The sequence below is a fragment of the Perissodus microlepis genome, chromosome 17, assembly GCF_051167445.1.
Source record: "Perissodus microlepis isolate ML-2025 ecotype Zambia chromosome 17, ASM5116744v1, whole genome shotgun sequence".
NCBI lineage: Eukaryota > Metazoa > Chordata > Actinopteri > Cichliformes > Cichlidae > Perissodus > Perissodus microlepis.
This window is the reverse complement of record NC_140477.1, coordinates 11,327,955-11,344,082: the sequence shown is the minus strand read 5'-3', so window position 1 is coordinate 11,344,082 and position 16,128 is coordinate 11,327,955. Positions and strand designations below refer to the sequence as shown.

Sequence of the window (16,128 nt, the reverse complement as noted above, 5' to 3'; positions counted from 1 at the left end):
TATGAAATATCATTAGAATTAAAAACTTTGTTTTTGACTTATATCATTTACTTGCATGTATGTTTACACATTTCAATAAATCGTTGCACCAGTTTCCCATTTTCCTACCGAAATATAAAGAAATTACAGTTGTCGAGGCTTTTGCACAGAACCATATTTCTTTTTATTAAACCTCAAACTTGTTCAGGCAAAACACAACTTTCCAAGACTATAATGCAGTTTTAGTACATCAGTCACTCTGATGCCATGCTGCTTCCAATTTCCATTATTTCTCACAACATTCTTTCTGGAATTAAAATATAGATTAACTCTCTCTCCATTCATTGCTCGAGTCTTACAAATATCATAAAAAATTAATTCATAACATTGCCTATTTCAGCTTTGTGAAAATTGATAACGTGCTTCTGCATATCTATCGCCATAACCGCTCTCTCTTTCCTCCAGACATAAATCTCAGATGCAGGTCTTTGTGTCTACCACAAAACCTGGTCACTTTTTCTGTGTACCAAGAAGTGTTTGTGTCTTGAGGAGTTATAAAAGCATCAAAATGAAAGCGTGGGACATGTTTATCTTCCAGCAGCTGCTGAAGTGAAAGAAGACAAGTGCTTGAGGCAAGCAGTACCAGGCACATGCTACCCAATGAACCACCTCTAAAAGGAGACAGTGCATTCTTTTTAAGCTTTCTCTGGTAATACAGACAATGTTATTAAGGATTGCTTTGTATAGAATCATCACAGATAAATAAACTGTATAGCACGTTAAAAGGCATGTTTAGAGTAGATTTACCTTGCTGTCAGAAAAAAAAGGGAAAAAAATATGGCATGCTGTCTAATGCTGTGAACAGGAAGGCGCCAAACAATGGCATACATCAAGACTGGAAGTAGCTTCCCACTCCCTCATTCTCACCTCATTTCAAACTTCACTTTAAAGAGCTGCACGCGGTTCTGCATACCTTACATATCATGCACAAAGTCGAATCTAATGTAATGTTAATGCACAGGAAGACAACATGTTAGGCCACGATTAGCTATAGTGAGGTGTCGACTGCAGAGTAAGTAGGTTAGACCTCCAGGGGCCCTAAAGACACAGTCTGGCTTCAAACTTCCAAAAGAATTATGACAGAGTTGCAACATCTGCTGCCTGAGAGGAAGACAGACAGTGATGGATAGCCAGGTGTTCTGTGTGTATGTGTGTGTGTGTGTGTGAGCGAACACACACTGCCCACACGCTGCACACATATGTATAACCCAGGAGACCAAACCTGCATACAGTGTGTGCAAATCCACATTTACCTACAAGAAGACTGGCTGAGGGACCAGTTAAATAAGCAATGCACACATCTGTGACGAATGGTAATTTCTATTTAATATGACTCACTAATAGACACTGTGCCAAACCCACAAACATGTTGGCGCATGCAAGGCTGCGTGCAACACACAGACACTGTGAAAATATAGTAGCATGTTTATGATGGTGGACTGCTTAATATCTATCAACAACTTCCACATGAATGCATTTTCAGCCGGATAAATAATCCCATCAGAAGAGATAAAGATTAATGATACATTTATCATCCAATGACAAGAGCTCCACGCTACACAAAGATCAGTATCGAGATGCCAAATTGTACTTGATGAGATTACAGAACACTAGGAAATAAAATGTTACTATTACACTGTCAAAAATATTAATATCATATCAAGAAATGGCATTTATAGCATAGTTTGTATATATAAACTTTCAAAGATGAGCAAATATCTCTGTTGTGGATATATAAATGTTCACACGAGAAGACAAAAAGAACTGCTTCTTATCCAGACATCATATTTATCATGCATGAAAAACACGCTTTCCAATCAGTGAGTCTGAAGAATAATGTGTCATCAACAGTAGTAATAATAATGTCACCATGTTTATAGTAATCTGTGTCATCACTCATGATAAACAACATATTGAGTATAAATCAATGAAGTATATCTAAATATCTAAACAGGCAGCAGCATGACTGACAGGCTAATCTAACTCAAAGTGTTTGGCTTCGACATATCCCGTCTGTGTACTGAAAAAAGCAACAAATGTGGTTTTGTGGTTTTTACAGTGTCAGAATACAAGCTTGTATTTTAAGTTATGTACTTTCACATATTCTTCAACCTTTTCTTCTCATTTTTTAATCTAATGCTTACAAAATCTTACTCTTACAAAAATGGATTACTTCATTTAGGTGCCAGAAATCAAAATCCCTTTAAAGCTATCACTCCATGTTTGCATTTCCTTCCTCTTCCACTCCTGGTTTGGGGCTGGGTGAAGGAGATAGACTGGGTGCTGCAGGGGTCCTGCGCCCAGTGGGGATTGGGGGCAGGATGGGCTTAACGTTGGACCCTGGGCGTCGATCAGAGCATGGGGACACAGCTGCAGCTAGTTGATCTGCTCCTGGATGAGGGTCATTAGGTGTTTGGCTGGATGGAACGTGGTCTGAAATCAATAATCAATCAACAATCTTTAGAAGTTCAGCAAGCCAACTTTATTATTTTATCATTAGATTTTCTGTTTTTCCCACAGACAGTAAACAAACCTGTTATAACCAGTCACAATTATTTCCAGCTCTATTTTTGTCTCTTTAAGCTTGCTTTCTTTTGATTGGCTGCCCCTCACCTAGCTTCCAAAAAAAGACCCCACTGCTTGAAAGCCCTGTCACCTCATTTCAGACACAGCTCTTTCAGGTTAGTCATTATTTGACTAGTATATAAAGAAATTTGTGTCAAAGTCACACCAGCTCAGAAAACGATTAGAAAAACAGCTGTTGAGAGCAGTCTGAAGCCTGAGCTGTTGGCTCATCAGGATTACATTTAGAAACACTGAACTCTTTATTCAAAAACGTTAGCTACATTTAATATGAACATCTAATGAAAAAGCACATTTATAACAAAAAGCACATAAGGAACCTTTTAATCTCTATAATGAATGATTTTACCCAAAACCATTCATTATAGAGATTAATACAGCAAAATACTAAAAGATTATATTTTATTTAAAATGTTCCTTCAGAATAATTTTCATATTAAACCACCACTTCCTTGGCTTCTATAAATATAAAAAATAATTTCTTTCCATATAGAACATAAATAGATACAGACATATAAACACATCAGATAAAAAAATTACTTAGTAACCTTTAAGTGTTTCCGAAGCATGTCCCATGACTGAGACATGTAGCGGTTCTGCTAAGCCAGAGAAGGCGCCGGCTGAACTGGGCACTGACAAAGCTGAGCTGGCACGAGAATCGTCCGAGCTGTTTGTCAAATGCAAAAAGGGACAAGAAGGGAAGACAAAAACACAGAGACAGACAAGCAGTGTAAAGGAAGTTCACATAGTGGCAGGTGTAATGGGGGCAACAACACAAACATATGGTTGTTACACAGGTAATAAAACAAAAAGTGAAATGACACAAATGAAACGGGTAGAAGAGCTTCAAAATGAAAGTCAGGCAGAATGTGGTGCAAACCACTGCTGCAGAGACTGACAGTATTCAACAGTAATATCAATAATGCAATAATAAGTACTCGGGTACAGATTTTCCATTTACCTAGAAGCTATACAATGTGTATGTATACAAATGCATACACAAGACTACACAGTCACTACACAATAACAACATGGGAAATAAGCACACACAGGTAAAGACACATCCCTATTAAGAGCAGTGCCAACAAGGAGACAGATGTCTGGAATCCTGCATAGAATTACTGAGCGAGTGAGTAATGCCTACTGTACACACTGGAGGCATGTATTACTCACACCACGATGACAGAACTTGCAGATTTTCAACAAGTTTGATGAAACCTGCCTTCTGAAGACGAGGGCCCGAAGGGAACAAATTAATTTTGACAGCACAGGTTTCTATGCATATATCTTAAATTACATTTTTTTTTTTTTTTGACGAACTAAATTGATGGCTCCCATTTGCGTGCACATCACACATATTATGGGGAACCTGATTAAATACTTATTTGCGCAGTACACAGGTTTATTGAGTGTAAGTGTACACACAGGGGAGTTAAATAGCAGCAGAGGCAATAAAATCTGAATTTATGAGTGGGTGTATTTTTGTGTGTGTGTCTATGCGTGTGTGGGATGTGTGTTCAGATTTTTACCAGCATGGCTTAAACCTGTAAACTGAGCTGGATAGAAAAAAAAAACAAGTAATGTCGTAAAAACAGGCTTTGGGAGTCAAGAGTACCGCCGCTAAGGCCGTTTCCTGCTCCTTAATCTTTAGCTCACGGTTGTTTTTAATAAAACTGTAAGACTTCCTCTGGCTTCTCTCACGTCAAAATAAATCAATAAGCCATTTTTATGAATTTACCGATCATGCGCCGAGTGAAATCATATCTAACTTTGATCACTGTATCTGTTATTTTCATACAGTAACATCTGGCCTCACTTGTACTTACCCACTATCCTCATGAAAAAGGTTACCAGAATCATCATTATGCACAGATGACGCCGCTGGTTGAGCAGAACTGAGGAAAACAAAAAGTAAGTAATGATTCAGTGTTTTTCTTCGCCACCATAAGTTCACACACATTACCTTGCTAAATAGTCCGCATGAATAAAATATGCAGCCAATCATTCATATCTGGCAACAGGTGTACTTTAGGACAAGTGAGTGGAGTGCACCTCTAACAAGAACCCATCACATTAACAAACGGTTAGATTCAAATTATTTGGGCACCTGCCACTTCACCCTCAATGTCAAACAATGACTCAAAACAAACCAACAAAGCACAGTTGGGACAAGTGGTCCAATTAAACCAATTTGGCCCAGCTCAAAGTGCCCACTTGATATTAAGTAATGGAGTGCAGTGGAGTGCATGCTGCTTGTTTGTACCTTTTGAAGAGCTGGCTGTAAACCCCTGGACTCTTCCCCACTATAGCCTCCCTCACCAGCTGCTCACGCCTCCTAATGGAAGTTAGCTCCTGGAGAACGGAGATGCAACGAGGGCACAGAAAAGTTGGTGGGTGGAGCGATTAAAAAGCAGAGCAGGAGGGGAGAAAAAAACATGTAAGAAACAAACATAATATTCACAAATTAGAATCATTTACTTGTAGGCTTCATTATCAATACATTTATCATTAGACATCCTGTAACTCACAGTGGAGCTCTTCTGAGGGTGGAGCTCTTCTTGGATCTTGGTAAAATATGATCTGTAGGAGATATCAGAGGGGTCCAAAGCTCTGGCTGAGTGTGATGTGAGTGTCGATCCTGACATTGACACAGGCGACAGTGGCTTCTCTTCTGGATTATGACCTACAAGAAACAGATACTGTCTATATCTGAAGTTTTAAACAGCATGGAACAGAGCTTCTAGACATTATTTATTTTTGAAATCATCAAATATAATTTATAATACTCTGTCTTCCTGTTGCTTCGTCTGTCTCCATTTCCTTTGTCCTCTGTAACACTAACCCCCTACATGTCCTCATTCACTACATTTATGAATCAACTTGGGATTCTATTCCTCCTGCCTGGCAGGTCCATATTTAACATCCTTTGTCCAGCATATCCACTATCCATCCTCTGCATATGTCTATACCATCTCAGCCCTGCCGCTCTAAATTCGTCTCCAAACTACTCAACCTGAGCTGTCTCTCTGATATACTCATTTCCTGTCCATGTTGTAATTTATAACCCCATTTGTATTTTAGGGGACACTCCATGATTTAGCAATTATACTTTATAAACCTGAGGGAAAGTATGACAATAACAACTGAAATTAATAGCGCTGTGTGAGATCCGTCACATCTTTTAAATTCCTTATTCCTCTGATTTCTTTTTTTTTTTTTTTCTTCCTTTTTTGCCTGTCCCGTTTGGCTCTTTTGCCATCAGAATTATTGTCTAAAGGCAAAGAAAGATGCCCAACGGATTTACTTTACCAAATTGACCATCCCAGCCTTGCCGTAATGGTCCATTTGATTCACCTTTTATTGTTTATTTTATTTTCACTTGCTGAATACGGTGTAACCCTTTTCCCTGCGGTGGGGAGAGGCAGACCGCCCCGACTCCGCAGCAGCAGGGAGGCCCCACACTCCAGACCGCAGTCGGACGGCCAACTCCTCCTTCTAGCCCCCCCGCTCCAGCAGGCCGCAGAGAACGGGGGTGAGAGAAGACTCCAAACCTCCCTCCACCCGCTCATTGTAGTGTTGATGCATGTGTGTTCTAAGGTGCATTTAAAACCCAGGAGGGCATGGAGCTACCTGCCAGAGAGCAGCAGGTAAGCGCATAGTCCCTCCTGCTAGCCCTCAATGTCTACGTGTATTTAAAATTGAGAGGTGGGCAACGACGCCAGGGGTGAGGTGTACACCCTGATGGTCTTTTGGAATCCGTGTAGCGTGCCCACCCCCAAGATCCTATATGTATGTGTAATGAGAGTGTGAGTAATGTGAATGTCTAAGTTGTGGGATAAAATTGAGGCAGAGGCAGCCAGAAGGGGACAGACGGGGGGGTTCCTCTGATTTCTAACACAGGTTAATTTCTGGTTAATTGCTTCAGGATTATTATTTTCAGACTTTAAAAAACTTCTTCTCAACCAATGATATTATTATCCTGCAGTTTTTCAGTAATACTTCCTGTCCAATGAAAATGAACTTAATTAACACATGTCAAATTGGTTGAGTGCTCCTTTAAATAAAAAAAAAAACAAGCAAACAAAACAAAACCAAGACACAAATTAATTAACTGAACTTTACCCGTGTCTTGCTTTACAAAACTGGTGTTGTGACACTTTGGACCTGCTAATGATGATGTTAATAAACAAACACATAGACACCTGTGGAGGTGTTGTCAGGGGATGCTCTGTTGTTGTTCTCTCCCTCCTCCTGCTCCTCTAGCAACAGGTACTCCTTCACTGCGTGCCTCAGTGTCTTGTAGGCATCTTCCCAGTCATCTACTTACACACACACACGGGCACACAGATACACACACACACACAAAGAAATCTGGTGCTCAACAGAGCCAACGTATCTCCCCATCAAACAGTAATAGATCAAAAGATAAGGGGATGACGACCTTAGTGTAATGAGGCGCAGGCTGGCAGTGAATAAAAGTGATGAGTGCCCGCACTCTCTGTATGTTCATCTCATTAAGAACACCCCTAACATGTCTGAATGCTTTCATGAGGGAATGATAAACACAGCTATTCTGCAGCTACGTGCCTTTAATACATGTGGTAATTGGATTGAAAGTGTAGTTTATGGATTTTAGTGGAGTGTGCTAATCCATCTAATGCTATATCAATGATAGCTGGACTGCACTAAGCCAGGGCATTTTCAATCTTTGTGAGACACTATAATGATGAACAGAGCAATCACACCAAAGGCTATTGGTGGTGCACTGTCACAGTGTAAAGTTTTTTGTGGTATCAGAGAAGAATGATTGCTGCTTTGCTGTAACTAATGGGGATCATAACAAACTAAACTCAACTTCAAATTTTCTGTATTGAAACGGGCTGAAAATGTAGAAACATCTAAATATTTCCTCTGGGAATCAGTTAACTGGAATCATAGCTTCAAATTGATACCCATTGAAAATTAATTGTGAATATTTGGAACACTTTGTACTGCAACAGCTAATTATTATAATACATCTGATTAACCACTGGATAATATTAAAACCCCCATAAAGCAATAAAAAAAACATAGTACCACAGGGAATAACATTATCGAAGAATCCTGGACGTTGCCTGTTGGTGTTGGCGTAGAGCTCTATACGTGACACTGCTGCATCCATTTGTGCCTGGGTGTAGAGTCCACGGGCTTTAAGGTGGCCTATGTACTTTTCAGCCTGGGTGGGGATGAGCAGGATGTATCGAGGCTCAAAGTAGGTCTTTTTTAGACTGAAAACACCCTGAAAGAAGAGTCAAAATGCCTGCAGATATCCTGCTTTTAACACTCTTATACATGAGCTTTCCTTTCACCTACCTCCAGCTCCATATGCACGCAACAGGCCAATCCTTCTCTAGCCACATCCTCTACAGCATCTCTGGTAAGTCCGTAACTATGCCCCCCATACTGGATGGTCTGGATAAACTTACCCTGAAAGAACATTTCCCAGTGCAAGAGAAGAGAATGAGAGAACATTTTATTGCCTCGCTATTCATCACGTTATTGCAACAGTTATGAGCTCCTAAAATGGGACATATTTGACATACATGCACAATCCCAGCATGTTCTGTCAGGGTTAACAACCTGTAGCCATTATTCCACCTGTGAACTGAACCTGCTCTGACCTGGCAGGGAAAAATAAATAAATCTTTTTGTTACTTTTCACACATGACCTGACCTTATTGTTACTGTTAAGTGGTTGGAAAAACTGATAAACAAATTGTTCCGGCTCTAATATAAATTATATATGAGGTTACTTATTTCTATGTTTTAACTCATTTTATGATGCTTATGTTGACTAATTAAATGCATGACATTTAAAGTCACATTCACTGACTTTTTAAAATCTGCAATAAAAGCAGCAAACTGTCAAATAAACAACCACATGTGCAGCCATTAGCAGTAAACAGAATGGACTCAAAAGTTAATGTCCTCTTTACCTTTCAGCGCTGCATAGGGTATGAAATACATATATTATACCTACATTAAGCAACAACACTGAAGAGAAAACTCATTAACTGTTATTCACTACATTTCAAATGACTTTTACTAAAAACTTATATAAGATGTACAGCACTTCTTCCAAATCAAGTCTCACTTGTCCCCTTTCCTAAATAAAGCATCTCAATGTAGTAATTAAAAATATGATTACTGGGGTCAGTTTTGTAAGAAGGTATGACAGTAAAGCTGCAAGAAAGCACATTTGAGGACTGAAGAGAGAACTAACACAAGAGAAGTAAGAGTAAAAGAAGTAAAAGAAGACAAAAACAAGCAAGAAAAGGAGGGCCAGACTTCAATAAACCACATAGCTGGCAAAAGAAGACTGGTGGGAGGAGAAGAATGGACAAATCAAATAGAGGGAGGAACAGACTGAAAAGTTAACCTCTGTTCAAGAAGACAAAAGGCATCAATATCAGCATCAAAGCGCTTCCTGTGTAAATCACTACCTGACCCAGACCTCTATAAATAATCCCCCACCTCTCTTGCATAACAGGCAGCTTGACAAGAGAGACAGATGGAAAAGAAATGTGCCCCAAAACCCCAAGGACTCCACTTTTCTCTGGCTAAGAGAACTATAACTTGTGTATTTAATGAGAGCCATTTGTGGATCCCTCCTGAGGGTGTTTTAAAGTTTTGACCAGTGTCTACTCATTGATGGCTTTCCTTTGATTAGCTTTCACATTTTTGTGAGCCTAAATTGAGTTATAGGAGATGCTGTAATAGTACATTCTGAAATAAAATTTAATTAACATTTCTATTATACGTTTTCAAAAATGTTCCATTCAACCAACAGTTCCACTAAATTATTTTACACAAAAATGTCAGCCAGTTAAACTAAAATCATTCAGCCAAATCAAACTAATTAACACAACTTACTCAACTCATTAAAGCCAATGAAAGAAGTCAATTTGAATGTGACTTCAGCACTAAAGTAAGTCCAAGAAGATTTAATTATGCTGTGGGTATGATTTAAAACACTAACCACATAAAACTATTCCGAGTACACTCGAAATAGCTCAAAATAACTTCAAGCTAACTCACGGTGTGAATCATACTCTGAAACGCCTCCTCACTGACAAAATGGTAATCAAGACCATTCTCTTCTCCGAAGTACGGCCCCCTTGTGGTGTGAGAGATTCTGCAGTGACAGATACAATTAGAGAAACAGTTGCATAGTTAAGTCAGCTAGTAAGAGGAAAATGAGCTGCGACAAAACCTCTGGCTTTTCAGTCAGTCTCAGACTGTCAAAGTGACTAAAAGTGAGAGCCAGAAATATGTCTTCTGCATGTGTGCTGTATGTTGAAACTTCAGTCACTTCAATATATCAGTGTAAAAAATGTTCTGAAGTTCAGCCAAAGCTACCCATAGCAGTCTGTATTTGACAGTTGACTCTCAATAATATAAGAATAAAATATTTTGGTAGATCATATAAAGTTAAAGGACCCACTGTGTCGTCAGATGTTTAATTCATAGTATTTTTGCAATTTCAAATGTATTACAAAACAAGCACTACTAATGGGCACTAGCTCTGAGAGCTCAGCATATGAATTATTACTATGTGTGCAGAAGTTTTAAGACTGACCCATAAGCAAAGTATTCGTTGAACTCTTGACACAGTGTGTGAGTCAGCTCTCTCTTCCCACAGCCTCGAGGACCTGTGAGCACCAGCATGGGGTAGGGAGAGTCTGCACTGGGAAGTGTACTGCTTGGAAACAGACATACACACACGAAGCATTCAGAAATTTTACTTTAATTTTACACGCCCGCTCTTAGCTTCAAAACCAGTTATCTCCCCCTTCCAAAAATGAGCACTGCTTAAGTATAAAAAGCCACAAAGCAAGAGTCACTCCTACAGTCAATATAAACGCGAGCCTCGTGGGCAGTATGGATGTGCTCCTTCTGGTAAGCACAGAGGAGAATGGCAAATTGACTGTAGCTGCAGCTTTTATTTGCTGATGATCGATTTTTTTTTAAAGTGCTGATACTTGAATTTTTTTTTTCTTTTAGAGTGTAGATAAACAGGAGCACTGCGGATGAATTGCTGCTCAAGCAAACAACTTTCTTGATATTTTATTTTACAAGATATGTATTGATTGTGGCTAATCATAATCTCTGGATTGTTCTGAAACCTTTGCTAGTAGTGCACTTCCTAAATGCTACAGGCTCTTGCTTGTATGCCAGTAATAATTGTTAATTAATAAACTTATTAATGTTACACGAACTGGTGACCATGTAGTGCTGAGGATATTAAATAAATGTCAATGTGAACCTTTCATAAAGGACCTGGGGCTGCATCAGCTGATACACTAGGTGGGTTATGTGATCCCTGGCTGCCACCACATCCATAGGAGGGTCATACATGTTTACTGACGACACCTAGGAATTAGAATTAACAATCACAGAAGCAGTTCACACAGACTTTAAAACATTAGGTGAATACATTAGGTTTGTATTATTCATTGCGACAAAAAAAAAAAAAGCTTCTGATAGATTAAACATGTATTTACAGTTTAGTGAACCAAACAGTATTATCTGTTTTGTCTGTTCACACCTTTTCTTCAACAGTGACTGCCTCTTGGTCCAGCACAGTCAGATGCTGAAGGAGGAAGATGACTGCCAGCTTGTAATCAGGTTGCTCCTACCAATTACATTCACACAGACAGCCTACATTGCAAATGCCAATCTAAGCACATACAGTCAGCAAAGTTGCCTGGCAAAACAGCTTTAGAAAAACAGGAAAGAAGACCTCTGTCATTAACAGCACATTTAAACACATTTAATAGATTATCTCATAGTTAAAATCCTGTTGTAAGTAAAAGGCATGGTTACCTGCACAGGGTTTTCCACCAAACTGAGGTCCCTCAACAGTAAAAGGTCGTGAATATGCTTGCACTCTTGAATTTCACTGACCTGTGAAAAGTTTACTCAGACAGTTCATACAGTCTATTCGTTTCCTTTTGAAATGCCTTTTTAGCCATGAAGTTAAATTCTTGACATTATCTATGATTAAGGTATTTTCCAATTTTGTTATATCTTATTAAAATCTGTAATGATGGCTTAAAGTACTGAAATGTATTCTGGAAACAGCATTAAACAGCCTACCAATCACACATCTTATCAGACAATGAGTCTGTGATACTTCATCTTAGAATTTAATCTAAAAAGTCTATTTGTTTTTGAATATGAAGCTCAAGAATTAGTAACTGCCTATGAGCATGTGGTACTAATGCTGATATATGCACATCACACGTTTAATTCTGAAGACTCTCTCAGATCAATACCAGGTTTTTCTCCAGGTTGAGGGAGCCTAGCAGATGGAGATTCTCAAGGCCTGAAAGACTGGTGATGCGATTCTGAGATAAATCGAGAACCTGCAGGCTCTTCAGGTGCTCTAACCCTTCAATTTTCTCCAGATGGTTCCCCCTCTGCACATAGAAAGGAAAAGAAAAAAAACATGATAGCATGAAGTTCATTCATATGCCTCTGTCCAAGTGTTCTTATTCAGATAAACTCTGACTGTCTCCAATAAATATTAAGGACAGGTCATGGTTGTTCTGAAGGGTGCCTGAACTTTCTTTCCCATCGGTGCAGAGCTGAGTGGCAGGCCTGCCTCTTCTGACAGGTGAGGACTGACAGCCAAACAGCTGGCCTGGCGATAGCCCAGCACACCAGCTAACTGAAGAACAAGACCTGGGCACACCTCCCTTGTCTGGGTCCCCAGTCTGATTCTCACTCCATTCCACTGACGAAAGTTGTTATCTAGCCGTCTGGCCACACCTCTGCCTACTCTTGCCAAGCATGTTGCCTGGCAGAGGGCTGCTGTCAGCAGGGGTGGGTGACTGTGCTGCTCCCTTGAAGCTCTGGGTCAATGCTGTGATGGGCTGCGTAACAGGCTGGCTGACAATGCCATGCTGTTTTGGGAGGCAGCATGTGAGGAAGAGGGGTCAGTAAAGGGATGAGATGGATGCTGGATGGGCAGGGTCTGCTTGAGTGTGTGAGTGTGTGTGTCTGCTGAAACTGGTCCAGCCTCACTCTAAACACCAGCAGCTGGTCCCAAAGCAAATCTACAGAGAGGGGCAGGCACAGCCAGGCCGATGGGCTGCTGACAATGAGGAAACACTGATAAAGGACACGTGTGCACACATGCGAGCAGAAAAAGAGGCAGAGAGTGAGAGAGGGAGAAAGGGCCTGCTGTTGGACCATATGGTGATTCTCGAACAAGAGGCCAAGGTTTTACTGAATATAAAAGCGAGGCCAAAAACAGAGACATAAAGAGAACACATAGGGAGAGAGAAAAGAGGAAAAAAGAAACAGGTGAAACAGAGCATACATGTGTAAAATATACACAAGCAGCAACAATGTATGCACAACAGCAGGTAATCTCATACATGTAAACAGAAGTACTGCCAAAAGAACAAAGGAAAACACAAGAGTTCAGTTTAAAATGCATATTTATAAAATATCTACATTTGAAGTTCCACCTTTTATATATAGAGAAGAACCTACAAGGCAGAGGTGTGTGAGAGGCAAACCACCCAGGCCACTGATCCTCGAGATCTTGTTATGTGCAAGGCTGAGATGGGTGAGCCTGCAACATTGCTCAAGACCACTGATCTCACTAAAGCTGTTGTCTGAGTAGAGGCATGTTAAGAATAATACACAACAGGAAAAATATGCAGTTCACAACTCTTTTTTTTTTTTTACATACATCACAGAGCATGTGTCTGAGAGAGAATGTTTTGCAGTGAGGATACAGTCTAGAACCAGTTTAGTTAGCGATGCATAGGCTGACAAATCCTTCATTTTAGTCATACGGTTGTGGGAGAAGTTCACCTCCTGAAAATAGCAGCACACTGTTAATAAAAGTCAAAAAAATTTCAGGACATCTTAGTGAAGAAATCCTTCCACTAAATCCACAGAGTATGGAAAATAATTTACTAAAGTTCACTGTCATTCAAGGGCAGTAAATGCCTTGTAAGCATATTCTAACCGACTACAGATGGGCTATGGAAATCCAGCCCTATCTTGAGGGAATAGTGCTTGAGAGTGAAGCCCAAGCCACCACTCAAATGTTGTCTTATCCTGTCAGCTCAAGGACCACCCGTGTTACCTTTAGGTTCTTGGGTGGCTGGAATTCAAAGAAGTTTGAGATTTCATTATAGGAAGCGTCCAGCACGACAAGGTAGGGCATGTGGCTCACGCAGGATAAATCTATGAGTTGGGGAAAGTTATGAAAATTGATAAAAAAAACAACAAAGACAGCAAATATTTACATGCAAATAAATGTGCTTTAATCACATCATGGTATGGCATTTTATGAATGATGTCACTGTGTAACAGGAAGATAATATTGGCATAAGAAAAAAAGTCACCTTGAATTTTGTTGTGTGGCAGTTCCAGCTTTTGAAGATGGACATAACTGCACAGCACAGATATGTCGCTGAGACTGTGACTCTAGAGCAAAGAATACAAAATTAATTTAACCTAATTTTGGCTTGAATTTAAACTATGCTGCTTAATTTAAGGGAAAATTAAGGGGATGCTTGATCATTAAAGTATGCAAAGTATCACAAAGTCAGTTAAAGTTCAGTGTTTACAGTTAGGAAGCACAAACCATTGTAAATCTATTTCAGCTGCTTTGGTGCAAATGAAATTGACCACAGGTGCACTGGAGAGGCAACAACAAGGCAATCCCCAAAAAGGGAATGGTTTTGCAGATGGTGGCCACAGACCATTGCTCCATCTTTATTCTTCCTGAATGATTTGTCTCTAGTTTTGCTATTTGCCAGTGTCCTTGTCATGAGTGTTAGGATAAGACATCTGCAGTTCATATTTCAAAGCTCCTCCAGGATTGAGGAAAAGATTTGCTGTGTCTCCCAGCACTTAAAAGTGTAGAAGAGAAACCCGGAGACTGGCCACTACCCAAGGAGAGCTGGACAGGGCAAAAGGAGGGCATAAACACAGCAAGAGGACCAGTTTTTGCTTCTTTGTGCAAGAAAGAAAATATGGTGCACTGCCAGATCCTTACCAAATGACTTCCAGCGGGCTACTCATGTGCATGTTTCTGACCAAACTGTCAGAAACAGACTCAATGAGCATCACATGAGGTTCCAGCATCCTTTAGTGGGACCCATGCTTTCAGTCCACCGCCATGCAGCTCAACTGGACTTTGCCAGACAACACTGGCAGGTCCGCCAGTGGCGCCTTGTTCTCCTCACAGATGAGAGCAGGTTCACACTGGGCATGTAACAGTCTAGTTGTGGCCTCTCCAGTGCACTTGTTGTCCCATTCATTTGCACCAACAGAGATGAAACCGATTCACAATGGTTTATAATTCCTAGCTGGACAGATTCATATCCCTTAAGTTTAACTATCTTGTGCTATATTGTCATGATCAAGTGTGCTCTTATTTTATAACTGTCAGCAAAAGATCATGACTCAATGTCAAACCATTACTAAAGCCTCGGTCTTCATTAAACAGCCAGAAACATGGATATGAATTAAGATGTGTATCTCACAGGCAGAGAAAGGATGTAGAATGAGTGCTGGAGCCCAGTGCCAAAGCGTCCGAGTTGAAATATACTATTTGAAATCATCTCAGCTGTTAAAACACCATCCTTCTGTAAATAAGATAAATAAGTAAGTAAGGCTTAATTAAAATAGTGAACCCAGCAGGTACAGAATTACAAAGTGCCATAAAAGTAAAGATAACATCATGCATTTGACAAGAGGCCACTGAAAACAGGACCAAGTCCTGAGAGCTTAAAAGCAAAAGCGCAAAAGCGCACATATTCATGCAGCACACACACACACACACACACACACACAAATAGACTCTGCTTAGCTCCGTTGTTGATGCAGCTACCACAAATTCCAAGCATTCAACTATTTGACCTTGCTGTGCTGTTTTATTTTCCCAGACCTCTTGTACAAGGACATCTGCTTTACCTGTTGCACAGTGACAGAAACACGAGGATTTATTCGACGTGCGCAATGAACTCACCGTTTCTGCTTCGGCGCAATGACACACGCCCAGCCACATTTTTGTTATGAAAACCATAAAATTGCAATAATTGAATATAATAAGTTTCACACTATATGTTGCTTTAAAAAAAAGTTTTTACTAGTTGACATAGCCTCCTAGCCTTACCTCCATCCCTCCGTTTTCCTCGAGCTCAGTGCAGGTGGGGGTCTCTGCTGAAGCAGCGTCAGTGAGGGACCCTGGAGGGCAGGAGCTTAGCGACGCGGAAGGAAACTGTTCGCCGGTTTTTCCATTCATTATTTCATTAAAAGAAAAAACTCGACGACAGACTAACTTGTTAGCAGTCAAAGGGAAGACGTTTACAGTTTAAAAAAACTCTAGCTAGCTAGCTTTTCACATGAAAGGTCCACTAGAGTTGCTAGGCAACGCTGACAAGTTTGAAGTGAATGGCATTATGGGTCCTGTAGTTTCAACCGAGCGTTAAGGTC

At 40.1% G+C, this 16,128-nt stretch overlaps 1 protein-coding gene across 5 annotated transcripts; it reads right to left on the bottom strand.

Annotated features, from left to right (window-relative positions):
* Positions 1 to 138: 138 nt before the first annotated feature.
* On the bottom strand, positions 139 to 16,063 carry lrguk (leucine-rich repeats and guanylate kinase domain containing). 5 transcript variants are annotated; one of them, XM_084910308.1, is made up of 21 exons: positions 15,809 to 16,063; positions 15,553 to 15,606; positions 15,177 to 15,278; positions 14,031 to 14,112; positions 13,769 to 13,869; positions 13,413 to 13,494; positions 13,165 to 13,289; positions 11,940 to 12,083; positions 11,488 to 11,568; positions 11,210 to 11,296; positions 10,928 to 11,034; positions 10,241 to 10,363; positions 9,700 to 9,796; positions 7,975 to 8,088; positions 7,699 to 7,900; positions 6,825 to 6,941; positions 5,151 to 5,305; positions 4,886 to 4,974; positions 4,449 to 4,517; positions 3,171 to 3,289; positions 139 to 2,472 (listed from the first exon to the last, which is right to left on the bottom strand). In XM_084910308.1, the coding sequence occupies exons 1-21, from the start codon at positions 15,935 to 15,937 to the stop codon at positions 2,252 to 2,254; spliced, it is 2,400 nt and encodes a 799-aa protein (XP_084766434.1). In that variant the 5' UTR covers positions 15,938 to 16,063; the 3' UTR covers positions 139 to 2,251. The 5 variants fall into 5 exon arrangements, with proteins under 5 accessions (XP_084766434.1, XP_084766437.1, XP_084766435.1 ...); XM_084910311.1 differs by having other exon boundaries at positions 7,699 to 7,837; XM_084910309.1 differs by having other exon boundaries at positions 10,241 to 10,360.
* Positions 16,064 to 16,128: the final 65 nt, after the last annotated feature.